Below are 16706 nucleotides of genomic sequence, written 5' to 3' on the forward strand. Positions count from 1 at the left end.
CTCTGAGTCTCCCATCTCCTCCTGAGCCTCTCCGCCTCCTGCCACCCCTCTCCCTGGGAGGGACAAGTCACAAACCGCCCCACCCCCAGAGCGGTAAGGGGCACTGGGAAGCTGGAAAACCCAAGTTCCTGACCTCTTCCTCCAGGAAGTCCTTACCCACTTCATTCTTTGAGAATATCCTACTTCTCTCCCTGGGCCCACATCTCTTAGGAGCAGGGTGGTGGGGAAGATGCAAGTCAGTGTCCAAGGATCCCTTAGTTAAAGGCTGCAGCCTGAGATCCCGGCGGCCAGGCAGCTTCCCTGGCCTAGAGAATGGATTTCTACCCATCCTACCAGCATACACAACAGATGAGGGTCTGGGGTTTGACAGGCATTCCCAGGTCCTGTGTCCAGGGCTGAGATTGGATGTCATTAATTTGAGCACCTACTACATGCCAAGCCCAGGGCTGGGAAACTTTTTCTTCTATCTCAATGCCTGAAGGTAAAAACTATTACCCCAGGTTATAGATTAGGAAACGAGACTCCAAAGAAGCTCCAGGGCTTGCCCAAAGTTACAAAGCCATATTGGGTAAACCGGCCAAGTCTTAGTGAGTTACAGAATCTCCTGCCTACACTTACTGGATATTCACCCTGCCCTTCCAGGAAAAAGTGGACTCCAAGTGTCTTCCTGACAAGGCAAAGGTAGGTCGTTTCCCGTGAGAGTGCAGGGCCAGATCTTGGGGAGAACTTCTGGCCCCAAATTCATATGGGGTACAAAAACACTGGAGAGGGGTGGAGCACAGGGCCCTCCTCCTGACCGGAGAGCAGAGGTGACCCTCAGGCAGCAGAGGGCACCTGTAGGCTACAGAGAACAGGAGAGGCCCAGGCATCCCTCTAGACTTCAAAGCTGCCGTGGGGAACACAGGACCAGGGGACTGGCATCTTGGCAAGGGGTTGGAGGCCCCACCTTCTCTGTTAGCACAGGCCTGAGGTAGAAAGGACTCAATTCACAGGGGCTGGTCCCTTCACTACACTGGAGTCTGATGATATTCCCCTCAACCCCCAAACTTCCTCCAGAGAATGCTGCCCCAACCTAAACTCTGGGCCTACAGCCCTGTGGTCTGAGATTCGAGGACCTCTGCCCCTCCTTCCCTCACGACAGGCACGTGTCAGACCCCCAGTCCATAGGTTGGACCCAGGGAGTCTTAGGCTGCGGGTCTTACAATAGAACCCCATTCTCTGACCCTGACCAGACCTGCTTCTTCTCTTAGAGTAGTGAAAGGTAGCCTAAGAACCTGAGTGAATGGCAGGATGAACACACAACAAGGACAGGTGGATGAATGAAGAGTAAACTAATGAATGAACACAAGGAGAAGGAACACACCACAGACAGGAGAGTTGACGACCACCCCCGCTTCACATGGGGATGTCTAAAGGAGCAAAAGCCCGTGATCAATAATAAAATGAACAAAATGAACTGTAGAACAAAGGGGCCTAGGGCGGTGCCCGTGCCCCGAGCAAGTGGGAAGCAGGCATAGTGATGAGCCAGATGAGGCTGTGGGATCGTTTATTGGGGCTGTGTCCAGCCAGGCCGCAGCGCCAGCCTGGGCCCGAGCCCAGCGTCCCCAGGAGGCGCAGGAGGTGGGGGAGGGGAGAAAGCGGGGGAGGATCCGCCGCCTCTGGGCTCCGCCCCATCGTTTCGCGGTCCCTGCCGTGGTGCAGCGCTCAGGTGAGCGAAGTGTCGTCATCGCTGCCCTCGCCGCCCGCGTTGCCTGTGCGATCCTCCCGGCTCTCTGCCACCGAGCTCTCGTCGATGTTCTCCAGCGAGTCCGCATGTTGCACCGACAGCTCCGACAGCGCCAGGCTCGGCAACGAGCTCTGCTCCGGGTGTAGCCACGGTTTGAAGTGTGGTTGATGCTTCTGCTTCCACTCAGGGTATTTAACGCACGCCTTGTACATCTTCTTCATGGCCTGCGGACCGGTTGCACCGCCGGATAAGGGGTGAGCTGGGAGCAGGACTAGGCCTTCACTCCGTCTGCTCCCACGCCCTCCAGCGGCTCAGACCACTGTTCCCAGGATCTGACTCCAGCTGGGTTTCGTAACTCCGCCCCTCAGCCCTGGACCCGCCCCCTGACTCCCATTCCCGGACTCCATCCCTGCATCCCAGAACTCTCTCCGCCCCAACCTCCACACCCGCCAAGTCCCAGGGTCACTCACCTTGGGAGCCAGGAACTGAGAAGATTTATTCACTACCCATTTGGGTAAGGAGCCTATGAGGGCAGGAAAGGGTAGTGAGAAAAAGGAAGCAGCAGCGGTAGGGATCCAGCCCCCGACAAACACACACACCAGCTCCCTTACTCCAACCTTAGGTTTCCAGGGAGAACACACTCTTCTCCATAGGGAGGGGGCAGAGTGAGGCAAGTCCTGTAAGACTTCATCGACTTCACTCCCTCTTTCCACCTCAGACCAAGGTCCTCAGGCTCAACTCTGTTACACCCTCTACCTCTACCACCTGACTGCCTCTGCCCTCTGCTGAGTCCAAGGGCTGCATGAAAGAAAACCACAGGGTCCAAGGTGATCACAGGCCACACATGAGTTAAAATCCTGGCCAATCAAGCTTCTGCCTGCTGCCTCCCCTCTACTCACACTTACCTCCCTTTTCTCATACCCAGTCCCACTGTCTTGAATGGCCCTGATGCTCATCCCCTGCTCTGCCTGTCCTTCTAAGCCCCCTGGCACAGGAAGCCTAGCTGCTGCATGACCTCTTCCAGCCTGGCCTGACCTGGAATCTATGGCCCGATTCTCCACCCGCCTCATCCCCAAGTGTCTGCTCTGCCTCTGACACCCAAAAAACTCACTCAGTGAGGTGCTGGGGAGCTCTGGGCCTGGGCCAGTGGACCCTCAGTGGTGCTGGGGGGATACCCAGGCAAAGATGCTCAAGAGCCTACCCCTCCTCTAGTCATTCATTCATTCCCTCACTCACTCCACAGTCACTCAGCGACACCCACCCTGGACCAGCCCTGGGGACCCAGAGAGGAACTCACTGTCTGGGGGAGCCCGACAGTGTGCCAAGTGCTCTGCTAGAGGGGGATGGGCCCAGAAGGCAGGGAGCCAGCAGCTCCTCTAGGTATCAGGGATAGAGGAGGTGATGCAGCCCTGGAGGGATGAGTAAGGGCAGAGAGGTGTTTTAGGCTGAGGGAAAGGGTTGCTTAGACAAGTAGTAAGGTATAAGCTGTGAGAAGGGACTGGGAAACCTGGGGAGGAGGGCTTAGACTTCACTGTGAGGGCAATGGAAAAATCACAAAAGGATTTTAAGCAGAAGAGAGTCACAAGGAAATAAGTCCTTTGGAAAAAATCTGTATGGACAGACAGGATGGCTGAATGTGGAAAGAAATGACAGATTCAGGAGCTATTTAAGAGGTAGAATCAATAATAATTAATGATTTGGGAGCTGACAAGAGGGGACCCCCCACAACCACCATGTTTTGGGCACGAGTGACTGTGACTAGAGGGAAGAGACTCAGGAGAAGGGACACATTAGGAAGGGAGACAGTTCAGCATTGGACACATTGAGCCTTGGATCCTAAGAGACATCCTGAGGGACACATCAAGGAGGCCAATGGCCACAGGGACCTGGATCTCAGCAGAGAGACATGTGGTCACCTAGCCACAGAAGCCTGGGGAGTGGCTGAGCCCTCCCAAGGGAAAAAGGACTGGGGCCTGGGAAACCCAGACCTCCAGGATACGAAGCCAACAAGACAGAGGGGGAGCAGCCAGTGAGAGGGGAGTAAGTCAGAGCATGGGGGCGTAGGAGTCCAGGAAGAGAGCTGTAAGCTTCGTCTTGGGGCAGTGACTACCACCTTGATCCTTGCTTTTCCAAACACTGTAAAGTCTCAAACTTTGGCTCAAAGAACATTTTGGGTACAGACGCCACAAAATACAAAACACCTCTTAACAGAGGCCCTTCTGGATCCCAGTAGATCAACTAGATCAAGTCCCATCGCCGTGGTATAGGGAAGGATCCCATGATGGGATTCCAGGGCCAAGCCCTCACCTTTGGGGTCCACCTGGGCCAGGTAGGTGATGACGCAGCTCTTGGGCCCCGTGCTCTGGATGAGGTAGCCCGTCTGGATGGACACAGCTCGGACCAAGTCTTTCCGAGGCGGGTATTTCTGGGGATGGAAGGCACAGGGAGGTGAGACTCAAGGTGTGGGAAAAGGTGGTGTCTTTGTGAGTACTAAACACACACACAGAATTGGTTCACATGCCCTGGCATCCACTCCAGGCCAGGCCTGATATTGGGGTAAGAAGAAAGAGAGGAGTCAGGCTAGGTCATCATTACCCATCTAAACTTCCTCTGTTCCCCTCCAGAAAGACCCCAGTCTGGGGTGAGGGTTTATAAGCACACATATGGGTGTGTGCATACACACACACACACACACACACACGTACACACTCATCCTTTCCCAGGCCACCTACACTTGCCTGTCCTGCCTGCCATGGAGATCCAGACACTCAGCCTCAGGGAGGGCCAGGGGACCCTACCTCTCACTCCTGTTCCCTTTTTCCCAGCCAGCCCCTCCCACCCACTTGTCCAGAGTGATGGTCCACACTCGTCTGCTTAAAAGCCCCAGCAGGGAGATGAGACATTATTCTCACTCTGTAGGCAGGAAACAAGGACAGGAGGCTTCACGTCTGGACTGAAGTCACAGAGAAGTCTTGGTAGCAGCCAGGGGCCTCTCCCTGGGCTAGGCCTGCCGGCCTAGTCCTACCTGGTACCTTCCCCTGCCCACCCAGCAGGGAAGGCAGGTTGACTCACAGGATGTTTGACTGAGTAGTTCATAATGATGTAATCAGTGCCCATGGGCAGCCAGGAACGGAGGGTGATGACATCACGATTCTTCAGGGGCTTTGGACACCTCCCTGTGGACGGCAAGGGACAGTTCAGCCAGACCACTGGCCTGCCTGCCTGAAAGGGGGTGGCAAAGCCCAGAGACACAGGGATGCTTGGTTAACTGCCAGCTCCCCCGATCTAAACAAGGACCCCACCCACCAGACCTAATTTCTGGAGCTAGGAAGGAGACAAAACAGCCGCTCTCCCTTCCTGCATCCAGCTTCCCCTGCTCCTCACCACCTCACAGAGCCCTCACCTTGCTGGCCTGATCTTTTTGTGTATGTGAATGTGAGTGTAGGAGAAAACAGTGGTATTACTGTGTCTCCATTAAGTGTGGGTAGGTGGGTGAGTAGGTGGCATGTGCCTGTGGGTTTTATACATGACTCTGTGCAAGTGTGTTTGTCCATGCACATGGAATGTGCATGCATGAACATGGGAGTGCATGTGTGTTTGTGAGTACACGTTTCTATATGCTCAAGTGTCTGGGAGCAGACAAGGATTCAGGGAAGGCAGCCCTACATCTCTACACTCAGGTCTCTGAGCAGCCTGGCCCCGGGAGTGACTGTGAGGAGGGAAGCGGGTAGGAAGAGGCTGGGCTGGGGGCCTGGGTAGAGGTGGAGGGGGCTGGGATTGGCGTGCTTGCATCTGCTCACAAGAATAATAGCCCACATCAGCGTTGACTGTCAAGCGAGCAATGTCGAAAGTTTCAATGACGTTGCTGTCCCACTTCTTTCTGTATTCAATGTCATGTAGGACATCGTAGAGTGTCTCTGCTGGCACATCGCGGCACTCCATCCGACACTGCAGACAGACACATGGGTTGTCAGGGTCACACACGGCTCAAAGCGCTAATCAGGGGATAGGAAGGCATGCAGGCAAAGGGGGCAGGGGGAGGAGGAGAAGGACAGGGAGGAACAGCGACCTCTGAAGCCAACATGGACTCACCTCTTGCCATGAGCCCCATGCAGCCCTCCCAGAAGCCACATGTGCCAGACAAAGTCAGCCTCTGCATCTAGACACTATCTCCCCCATCTCAGCCCCCACCAAATCTCCCCATTCGTCCCGGTCTCCTCCTCCAGGAAGTCTTCCTGAATTACCCAGCCGACCTTCTGGACTCCTATACTCTCCTCTTCTTTATCTGTGCCCTCCAGGCCCCTGAATTTCATGGGCAGAGGCTTAGTCGATTCAGTACAGAGCCTGGCATGAGTACATGTTAAATGAAATGAAAGCATAAATGAACAAACGAATGCCTAAATGGATGTCTTTCCCCCATGGTACTTATCACCTGGCCATACCATTTGCCCTCCTTTCTTTTTTTACACCATCCAACAAAATCTTTGTTTTTGTTTTGTTTTTGACCACACCATGCGGCACGTGGGATCTTAGTTCCCCTACCACAGATCAAACCCGTGCCCCCCTTTCAGTGGAACACAGAGTCCTAACCACTGGACCACCAAGGAATTCACCCAACAAACATCTTTGAATTCTTATTACTTATTAGCCTTGTTCTCAAAGAGTTTTCCAGCTAGGGAGAAAAGAGCAGAGGAAACTTTAAAAAAAAAAATTTAACCCACACAATAACCCTGCCAGATAAGAAATCCAAAGAGGAACTTAAGGCTCAGAGAGGTTAAGGAACTTGCTCACAGTCACCCAGTTGATAAGCAGCAAAGCTGGGGCTGGGACTTCCCTGGTGGTCCAGTGGTTAAGACTCCACCTTCCAATACAAGGGGACGAGTTCTATCCTTGGTGGGGAACTAAGATCCCACATGCCACAGGGTGTGGTCAAAAAGTAAAAAAAAAAAAAAAAAAAAAAGCTGGGACTTCACCTAGATCACACGTCTGGAAAGCAAATAAAAACAGAACCAGGTTTCATTAGATTTACACTTAGCAAGATGAAACTCAGTCCATATCCTTGTTCTGTGATTTTTTTTTTCACCTGAAAGCCCAAACCCCAGGATCAAGTTCCCCTCAGCAAATGGTGGAGTTCTATTGTGTAGCTTAAGAAGGTTTCCCAGAACTGGGTGTTTAGACACACTACTTTCTACTAAAAAGTAAATACATGCAACCACATGAGGGACGGGTCACATCGCCTTCCCACTAATCTTGTTAGGCCTTGGCCCCACTAATGGTGATGAAAGGACAAGGAAGGACACTACCCATTGAGTATTCTAGGCACCAGTGAACTCATCAAGCCCTGGATATGCCTCACCTAACAAAAATACAACAGACAGAGGAACAAGTTAAGTGTCACCACAAGAATACAAGACAAAACCAGATGATGAGACATTCTGCAGGGCTGCTGATCTAGTCTTTCTACACATCAATGTCATAAAGAAGGAACTGAGATTTATAGAACAAATAACCAGATAGAAAGTACGGTCCTGGATTGCATACTGGCTTGGACCCAACAGCAAAAAGGACACATTTGGGACAACTGGAGAAATGTGAACATGATCTGAGTATTAATTAGATGTGCTGAAAATTTACTGAAACAAAATTGTGGATATTGCTGCCTGAAGAAAAAGCAAGTTACAGAGTGGATGCATGACATAATCTCACTTCGGGGGGGTGGAAAAAAATCTATGCACAGAAAAGGCCTGGGAAGCTAAGGTATTAACAGCGGCAATCTCTAAATGATGAGCATATGATAGTTTTTTCTTTTTGCTGTCTATATTTCTAATTTTCTAAAGTATATAGTACTGCCTCTTCAGTAATGAAAAGAATTAAATAAAAAGATTCCCCAGATGTCCTGAGAGGTGTGCTCACCACCTGCCAGGTACTATCCTAAGTGCTTTCTACACACTATCACTTTGAGGTATTAGCCTCATTTTAGTCATGAAAACCGAAGTTTGGGACTTCCTTGGCAGTCCAGTGGCTAAGAATCTGTGCTCCCAACGCAGAGGGGCCTCAATTTGATCCCTGGTCAAGGAACAAGATCCCACGTGCCAAAATGAAGACTCAAGAGCCTGCATGCCACAACTAAGACCCAGCACAGCCAAATAAATAAATAATTAAAAAAAAAAAAAGGAAGAAAACTGAAATTGACGAACAGCTTCAGACTGAAAAGATTCCCTCCCTCCCCACCCTGTTTGCTTTTCTACTCCACAAGAAGGTATGTGACTAGATTCAGTCATTTCACCAGCTTCAGCTCTGTGCAGAGCACAGAAGAGTCAGAGACAAATATGAGGCCTGTCCTTCAGAGGCTTCCAGTTGAGAGAGGAGACTAGTGTGGAAATGGGGAGGTGCCCAGACCATCCAAGGGGACACAGAGGAGGTGGTCAGCTGTGTGGGGTGAGATGCGGGGAGTCGGGCTTCACAGAGAAGCTCAGTGTGAAAAGCAGGCATGCAGCAAGAGGCCCTGGCAGAGCATCAGAGTGGCCTGCAGGTCAGCTGCATGAGCTCCATCTGCTCTAGTGCCCTGTGCTGCAGCCTAATACTCAAAAGGTCCTGCTTCCAGGTCTTCTTGGAGAAATGTGTGATCCTGGGACTGGTGGGAGTAAGCACAGGAGGAGCCTGGAACATCTTATTGTGCCAGAGAGTAAAGACCGTGTACTCACAGAATGATAGGGACCTTGCCTAGCAGACACAGGAGCCGGTGTGAAGGGCTCCCAACTGGTTCCGTGACCAACTCATCAGCGTTTGCCAGTTTAGCACTGAAAGTTCTTATCCCGGGAAACCTCTCAGTCCCAGGCAAACAAAGACAGTTGGTCCCCTACCATGGGTGAAAGCTGGGCCAACTCACGTATTAAGGTAAATAATGATCGTAACAGATTATATTCCACTGATTAAAATAGGAAACCAAAGTATATACAGGTATGAATAAATAAATACATTGAATGTTTAATGAGGAATAGGGTATTTACATAGCTTCAAAGTACCTTCCCATCAAATCAGTAACTTCACTTTGCCTGGCAGATACCACCTTCATCAAGTGATCAAAGGGAACATCATTAGTGACAGGGCAAGTTGTGACTCCTGATGCTTCCTGACAGGATGCAATGAAAAGAATACAGCCAGCACTTATGTGATATTTCTGCCAAAGATGCATGATCTAAATCTAATCATGAGGAGGACAAGACAAACCCTAAATGAGGGGCTTTTTACAAAATATCTGGCCTCTAAGTGTCAGGGTCACAAAAGTCAAGGAAAAACTCAGGAACTATATCAGACTGAGAAAGACGAATGGAACACAAGTGAGTGAATAAATGAGTGAGTAAGCAGAGCGATGAGAGGGATGGGACGGATAAGATGCAGAGGCCGGATCTGCATCCTCAGGAGCACCCAGGCAAGTGACTGCTGTGTGGCGGCACGTAGGTCCAGGTGCTGCACCGGACGGTCAGCACGCACACTCACCCTTCACCCCCAACTTCTCCGCTGTGCTGCAAAACAGAAAGCTGAGGCTCGGGAGAGGAAGTAACCTGCCCAAATCATAGAGCAAGAAAGCAGCAAAACTTAAAACCAGATCTTCCAATACTCTTAACCCACAGGGAGCACTCACGTGTGACTTCTCAGGAAACCAGAACTTCTCTAAACCAAGTTTGAAAGCTGGTTTGGCTTTGCAAGTCCTCAAATGTGTTGTCCCAGGCCATGAGTTTGTGAAGAGGGAGTGACAACAGAATTATGCTTTGTAGTTTAGAGTCCACCTGGGAAGTCCTCCTCCCTCAAGCCAGCCTCAGTGGCCCCAAGGCCAGCTGCGCCCATGGCTGGGGGCACACTGAGAGGCCCACACTGCCTCTTGTCCCTCTGGATCGCTGTCGTTCAGGACCCGGGGCCTCGCTCTGAGACAGCAGGCAGCAGGAGGAGCACGCAGAGCACAAGACAGAACAGGCACCAAGCTGAGCGTAAACTCTCTGTGATATTTTATCTTTAAGATAAAGAAGGAAACTTCAAAGGTTTCCCAAGCCCATGGTAGATTCCTAGGGAGGAAGGTCGGCTGCAGGGCCTGCTGCGAAGGTGAGAACCCAGGCTGCGGTGGTGGCGCTGCAGGTAAGGAGACCGAGGCAGTCCAGGTGACCAGCCTGGCTCTGGGCCTGCCTCTTTCCACAGCCCCCAGGAGGCTGCGTGGCTGAGCCAAGAGAGGTCAGTTACGTCCTGCATCGATCCTGTGTGCAGCTGCAGCTGCCACATGGGCAAAGTAATTCTAAGAGACTTCTGGAGGGATGGGTGGGGGCAGAGGTGAGTCATCAGAGAGCACCTGGTGGGCAGGGCTGTGACCAGAATCCACAGCCATTGGGCCCCAGGCAGGTCAGTCACTTTGGCTGGACACCTGGGAGCTCCTCCTGGAAACCATAACTGAACTGGAGGCAGTGCCGGAGCTGCTCAGCCAGGGAGCAAGCCATGCTTGGCTGCAAAGCTCTTAAGGCCTGGTTTACTGCAGGAAGTCTCACATGCAGCCATTTTACAGCTGAGAAAACTGAGGCCCAGAGGGAGCAGGTGACACCAAAGAAATTTTTAGACTCGGTACCCACTACACTCCACTCTCACCAGACTCCTTGACGTAGGGAACTGAGATTGGCCAGAACCCCCACAGAGCCATGGTCAGAGGGAATGGACAAGCAAGGAAGGCCATCAGGGTGACTCCTGCACGCTTTGAGTCTGGCAATCCCAGGTTCCAATTTCTACTCTTCTCCTTAGGCACAAGATTTAGTTAGTTTGAGTCTTTGTTTCCTTGTATGAAAAACGGGGATAATAAAAATACCTATCTCGTGGGGATGTTGTGATCAAATTAAATGAGATAATATGTGAGACAAAAATGAGCTCCCTGATAGCTCAAACAGTAGAAAATCTACCTGCGATGCAGGAGATCAGGGTTCAACCCCTGGGTTGGGAAGATCTCCTAGAGAAGCGAATGGCAACCCACTCCATTATTCTTTCCCGCAGAATTCCATGGAAAAAGGAGACCAGTAGGCTCCTTTGGGAAGGTGAGAACCCAGGCTGCAATGGTGGCGCTGCAGTAGGCTACAGTCCACGGGGTTGCAAAGAGTGGGACACAACTGAGCGACTAACACTTTCACTTTCACTTCGATGTATGCAATATGCCTGGCACGTGGCAGGTATCCCCCAAAACAGTAGCTGTTATTACTTAGGCAGGCTTCCACGAGCAGCCGTGCACCCTTCCACAAGGCCAGGACCACACACGTGTGCATGTATCTCTCTATATTCTGGGCCCCAGGTGCCCTTCTTGCCTCACCTGGCCCTGCCCTTCCATCCCTCCATTCACTACCTTCTGGAGTATTCTGCCGCATGCCAGGTCTGCAACTGGGCAGCAGGGATGGGTAAACAGCTAAACAGAGCTGAATTGCTGAAAGGGGAGAGAAGGCATTTCCAGCAGTGAGACTGGTGGGTGCAAAGGCCCAGAGGCTTAAATAAATCAGTACAGAGCAAGATCCAGGGCCGTCCCGGTGTCTCACTCTCGCCTGATCTTCTCTCCCACCCCTAGCCCTGTGCTTCTTTGGCAGATGGTCCAGAGGAGGAGGGAAGTGTAGGGGGGAGGAGCTGCAGTATCTCCCAGGACCCAGAGAGATGGCTGACCCGAGACAGAAGGAAAGAAGTCAGGTCATGTCCATGGGGCTGTGGTGTGACCTTGAGGGTCAATGGCCAGGGCAGTAACAAGGAAACTGAGACGTGGGCAGATGGATCCCAGTCTGGCTCAGACACTGAGACCTCACACAGCAGGTCTCCGATATGCTTGCCCGTGGAATGTATGAGGCATACAGATTATCCCAGAGTCCTAGGGACTCCAGAGATAACCTCTTCCACCATTCCTCTTCAGGTTACCACCAAGGAAACTGAGGCCTAGGGAAGGGGAAGGGGTCCGTTTGGGCTCTGAAACCTCCCTCAGGCTGTGCTGGCTTCTCACCATGTTGCATTTTAGCAGTTTTGATGAAGAACAACTATTAAGCACATCACCTTTTCCCAAAAGAACCATATTTAACACAGAAGTAGCACTCCTGACCAGGGTGGAGCACTAGCTATCAAATCAATCATAGCCCGAAATAATAGCTCTCAACAACCACTACCAAGTACTCTAAATCACCAATTCATCATCCCATAAAGGAGACAGCAGCACCAGACCCTGGACCCCACAGGGGCTGAAATTTAGGTCAAACCACCTCTGTCAGCTGTCAGGGGTGCCAAGGTGCATCCTGGGTAGACACTGTCTCTTACTCTCCCAATCTGATGGATATCATCAACCCCATTTTAAAGATGATGAAAGTGAGGCTCAGAGGCACAATGACTGACCACAGCCACAAAGCTAAGAGTGGTGGAGCGAACCAGAGCCTGGGAGTGCCTGATCCGAAAGCATCAGGACTTTCCGCTCCCCCCTCAAGAGGCAGGACTGACCCAGCAAAAACAAACATGCTGGCAACTGGAGACTGCCTTAGTTAATTGGTGGTTATTATGAAGTGCTCACTGTATTCAGAAGGACTTGCTGACCAAGGAGGCAAAGCTCAGCAATTCTTCCTCTGAACCAAATTCCTGACTCCATCCTTGGCCCTCACTGGGCTGAAAGGCAAGGCCATGCTTTTCTGAAGCCCAGCCCTGGAGCTCTGCACTTGGAAGTCTCCTCTGAGAAGACTGGAACCATCGCATTTCCCTCCCAGGCTCACACTCACAGCAATTCCAGGCTGTCTGATCAGACAGGCCTCTGCCCTGCCACTTCCTGCCTGTGTGGCCTTGGCCTGGGCAAAGGACTTCAGTTCTGAGTCCCAGTATCTTCATCTGTCAAACAGGGATAATCCTCCCCTCAGAGTAAAGCTGTGAGGATTAAAGGAGACTTACACACCAAGCCCCCGGTGGCAGCTGCCCTGCCTCCAGCCTTAGGCCCCCACAGTTTTCCCAGACTTCTCAGGCCCTGCCTGCGAACACCAAAAGGCAGGATAAAGGAATAGGAACAAAGCTGAAAACAACAAGAATACCCCAGATCCCTCCACAGGCTGGAAGGGCAGGGAGGGGGTGGGAGGACCCTGCCCAGGTCCACAGGTCCCACCCTCACAGCCCACCACCAGGCACTGCCGTCACCATGTCAGTCCAGGCGCTGAAGGATGCAGAGACTGGCCCAGGGCACACGGCACATGAGAGGCTCAGCGCTGGCAGCCCCTCTGCCCTGGTTCTGTTCCCAGTCCTCCTCCCCGGGGCCACTCACCACCTGCTCGCTGACTTCGGGCTCCACTGCCCCTCCCAGAGGCCCCATAGGGCCAACAAGAAGCCCAGCTGCTAGAGCACCTGCCCTTGCCTCTGGGGCCTCAGAATGGAGACTGCGAGGCCTTCTCCTCACGGCCATCCCAAATCTCAAGAGCAGCTCCAGGGCTCTGACACAGGGATCAGGGAAGCAGAGGTGGAGGTGTGCAGAGGAGAGAGGTCTGCTGAGGCCTGCTTTTCCAAGACCGCCACTCGCTGGGTCTTCGCTATTTTGTCCTCATGACTGAGCCCGGCTGTGCTCTGCCCAGGCAGCCTACCCTGTCCCTACACTCTGCAGGTTGGTCTTGGGGCCTGCTCCTCCGTCCCACCGGCTCCCTTCGTCAGCAACGCTGTGATGCGTCAATTCATCTTGGCCCCTTGTTCGTCTTGGCGTCCCCAGTGCCTGGCGCAGTTTAGTAAAGAAACGTTGCCTGAGTGGAAAGAGGGACAGGTGAGCCACCAAAGACGCCAAGTCCATGTGAGCTCCTCGACTTTTAGAGCTCTGGGCCGTGGCTGGTGGTTCTCAGGGCTCTGTGGAGAAAGCAGGAAGGGTCGTTGTGAAAACCTTCTGGACGCTCATCAAACTCTCCACGGCACGTGAGGCTGACTTCTGTTTCTGCCCTCATCCTCTTATAAAATGGAGTGTAAGTGGGGAGAGGGGGCAGAGACTAGTTAAGGGAGATTCTGGGGCTTTCTGTAAGACCTTTAATAACTCTGATTTTAAAAAACAGTAAATTAAATCTGTACTGAAACATCAATTTACACTCAGTAAATTAGCAAAAATATATAAAGTGCCCACTGCTCATGAGGATATGGTAAAACTGTTACCCAGTTAGTGACAGCAAAAGCTGGTTCCACTATTCTGAAAAGCAATTTGGCAAATATCTTTAAAATCCTAAAAATGTATCTTTTAACTCAGTTTCTGGACCTCCAGGAACCAAAATTTTTACACGGGGGGGTGGGGGGGTGGGGGTAATATGAAATAAGAAAAAAAGTTCTGTTACAATATTCATGACAATAATATTGCATTTATAATTAGCAAAATATATTGGAGGACAATCTGGAACACCACCAACAGCAGGGCCTGGTTCAGTTAAGAATGATACATCACCTTGAAGATTATCGCCCTGCTGCTGAGGAAGGACAGTGGGCTCCCTCTGGATAGGGGCACGGGCAGGGGCCCCGCAGAACCCAGAAGAGGCCTGGCAGGCAGCAGCTGCCGGAAGTGTTCCTGAATTAATAATTCTGTAGCAATGCAAGAAATTTCCACAGATGCAATGTTAAATGAACAAAAGAGGACACAAACTTGTATCTATGCCACAGGCTCGATTGTATATAAATTATCTACACCCTTGAATGAGAGCTGGAAGGAAAACAGGGAAAAGTTTTACTCGGGAATTGAGGCTGGCTGTGCCTCATTTTGGGGTTCTTGTTACTGTTGGTACAAGAGAGTTTATACAAGATAAACTATATTTTTTTCCCCTAGGTTAAGAGTGTGGTCCAGAATCTCAGGGGCCTGGTTCCCTGGACCTGGGAGCCTGGACTCAGCTGAGATGGGCCTGAGGCTGCCCAGGGAATGCTCTGTGTAGTACGGCCATGCTGAGAGTGGGGCCAGAGGGGACTCAGAGTCCTTCCATTCTCAGCCAGGACACAGGCATGAAACCTGTGGGCTCGGGGCAGGGACAGAGAAAAGTAGGGGGACTCAGCTACAGGGAGGGGCACCCCAAAGCAGATTCTTACAGAATGTACAGCAGATGGCACCCATGTGTAAGGACAGGGAAGAGGCTCCTGGCAGAGGTGCTGGACTGGAAAGGGCCTGGACTGGCTGGGGGAAGGACAGAGTTCATGCGGTTCCACAAGGTAACCAGAGTGAAGAAGGATGGAAGTGGGAGGAAATGGAGCTCTCCCTTGGGTACCTCAGACTGTTCATTCATTCATCCATTCAGCAAACGTTAACAGCCTGCCAGCTCTGTGCCAGGTGCTGTGCTGGGGTCTTGCAAATTCTCCTAATTTCATCCTCTCAACTACCCAGGAAGAGGGAAGATTGGGCCCATTTGTAAATGGTGGCTGAGAAAAGTGAAGAACCATTCAGGAACCCAGTGTGACCCGAAGTCGACTGCTAAAGTTGTTCTTTAAGATTTAGGCTCTGCTCTGTCAAGGACTCAAGGAATCCCAGGTGAGCTAGCACTTGGCCAGATAAGGCCTGTCCCTGGGGAGTCCCCACTAGGGACTGGGCTAGAGGCAGCTCTGCCTGGAGTAAGGGGAGCTGGAAGCACGCAGCAGGTTTGGTGTGGGCCCCTCACAAGGTCTCCTTTCCCCAGCTCCTGGCTCATAGTTCTCATCTGCAAAATGACTAGACAAGCCTCTTCTGAAGGGAAGAGCATCTGGCACCAGACAACCTCAACCCATCTTCTCTACAAAAGTGTGGCCCTCCTGAGACTGGTGGGAGGTGGAGGTACTGCATGTCTACCCGAAACACAGCTCCCAGAGGCTGCTAGGCCGGGCCAAGCCAGGCCCCTCTGCTGCTCTCTACCAGGGCTGAGTGACTCAGCCCTACTCTGCTCCCATCCCCCTGCCCTCCTCCTAGTCTCCAGCAGCCTCCCTGGACCCCCGCCCCCACCCCCCAGGCCTCGGCATCTGAGGCACACCCTGCTCTGACCTCTGAGAAGCTGACCTCTTGGTCTGGAGCTCCCGCCACTTTGTTCCAGCCCTGGGGGAGATGGGGGAGCCCGACAGAGGAGGGAGACCTGAGAAAGAACAGAGTGGGTGGATCTGAAAGAAAAGACAGACAGTCGGGGAGATCAGTGAGACAAGACAGGGGCCAGGGCTGACACCCAGACAAGTAGACAGAGACAAATTGGATAAACACTTCCCAGGACTTCAGGGGCTGCCCTGGCCCCATGCTCCCAAAGCTCTCTAGTAAGCTCTGGACTGCATCTTCAACGGCTTCCTGGGCACCACCCCCTGCACAGCCCACAAAGCTCACCCTAACCATGTCCACTATTGTGTTACCCAAGCCCAATGCCCACCCGCCTCTGCTCCCCTCCTGTGCCTGGAACCTGGGATTCCGCTTGGCCACGACCTTCCCAACAACCTCCCTTTGCCAGACTCAGGCAGGCCTCACCATCCTTGCTTGGACCACTGCTGCCACACCTTCATCACTGGTTTCCGGACTTCCAAGTCAAGCTGTCACCTGCGGCCAGGAGCTTTCTAACACCCAGTGACAGGAATTCCCTGGTGGTCCATTGGGTTAGGACTCTGTGCTTTCACTGCTAAGGACCTAGGGTCGATCCCTGGTGAGGGAACTAAGATCCCACAAGCCACGTGGTGCAGCCAAATAAAATAAAAAATAAAACCCAGTGATGATGACACTGCCCAGCCTGAAAGCCTCTGCTGCTTCTCCCTGCCTTCAAGATCAAATCCTAAAACGTCCTCCCCACTCTGGCTCAGCCTCCACTCTTTCCTCACCCTTAGTCCGCACCCACCAAGACCTTCTCAGCCTGCCCCCTAACTCCTGTTGGGCCCCCAGGTCTTACCCAGATACTCCTGCCCCCCACCACGCTGTCACCCACGCCTCTCGTGGCCTGAGGAGTCACGGAAGGCTGTCACCATCTTCACCAGTCTCTCCACTAGGCCTTCAGAGCAGGACTCA

General features: G+C 52.3%; 1 protein-coding gene across 3 annotated transcripts in view; it reads right to left on the reverse strand.

Annotated features, from left to right (window-relative positions):
* Nucleotides 1–1532: 1532 nt before the first annotated feature.
* STARD10 (StAR related lipid transfer domain containing 10) overlaps nucleotides 1533–16706 on the reverse strand; it is a 32812-nt gene continuing 17638 nt past the window's right edge. For all 3 annotated transcript variants that reach the window (XM_061149565.1, XM_061149560.1, XM_061149573.1), the window contains 5 exons: nucleotides 5527–5674; nucleotides 4799–4902; nucleotides 4034–4151; nucleotides 2197–2249; nucleotides 1533–1950 (listed from right to left, as the gene is read on the reverse strand). In XM_061149565.1, the coding sequence (XP_061005548.1) occupies nucleotides 1705–1950; nucleotides 2197–2249; nucleotides 4034–4151; nucleotides 4799–4902; nucleotides 5527–5674 (669 nt within the window). In that variant the 3' untranslated portion in view covers nucleotides 1533–1704. The remainder of the gene's footprint in view (nucleotides 1951–2196; nucleotides 2250–4033; nucleotides 4152–4798; nucleotides 4903–5526; nucleotides 5675–16706) is intronic.

This window comes from Dama dama, chromosome 1 (assembly GCF_033118175.1).
Source record: "Dama dama isolate Ldn47 chromosome 1, ASM3311817v1, whole genome shotgun sequence".
Lineage (NCBI taxonomy): Eukaryota > Metazoa > Chordata > Mammalia > Artiodactyla > Cervidae > Dama > Dama dama.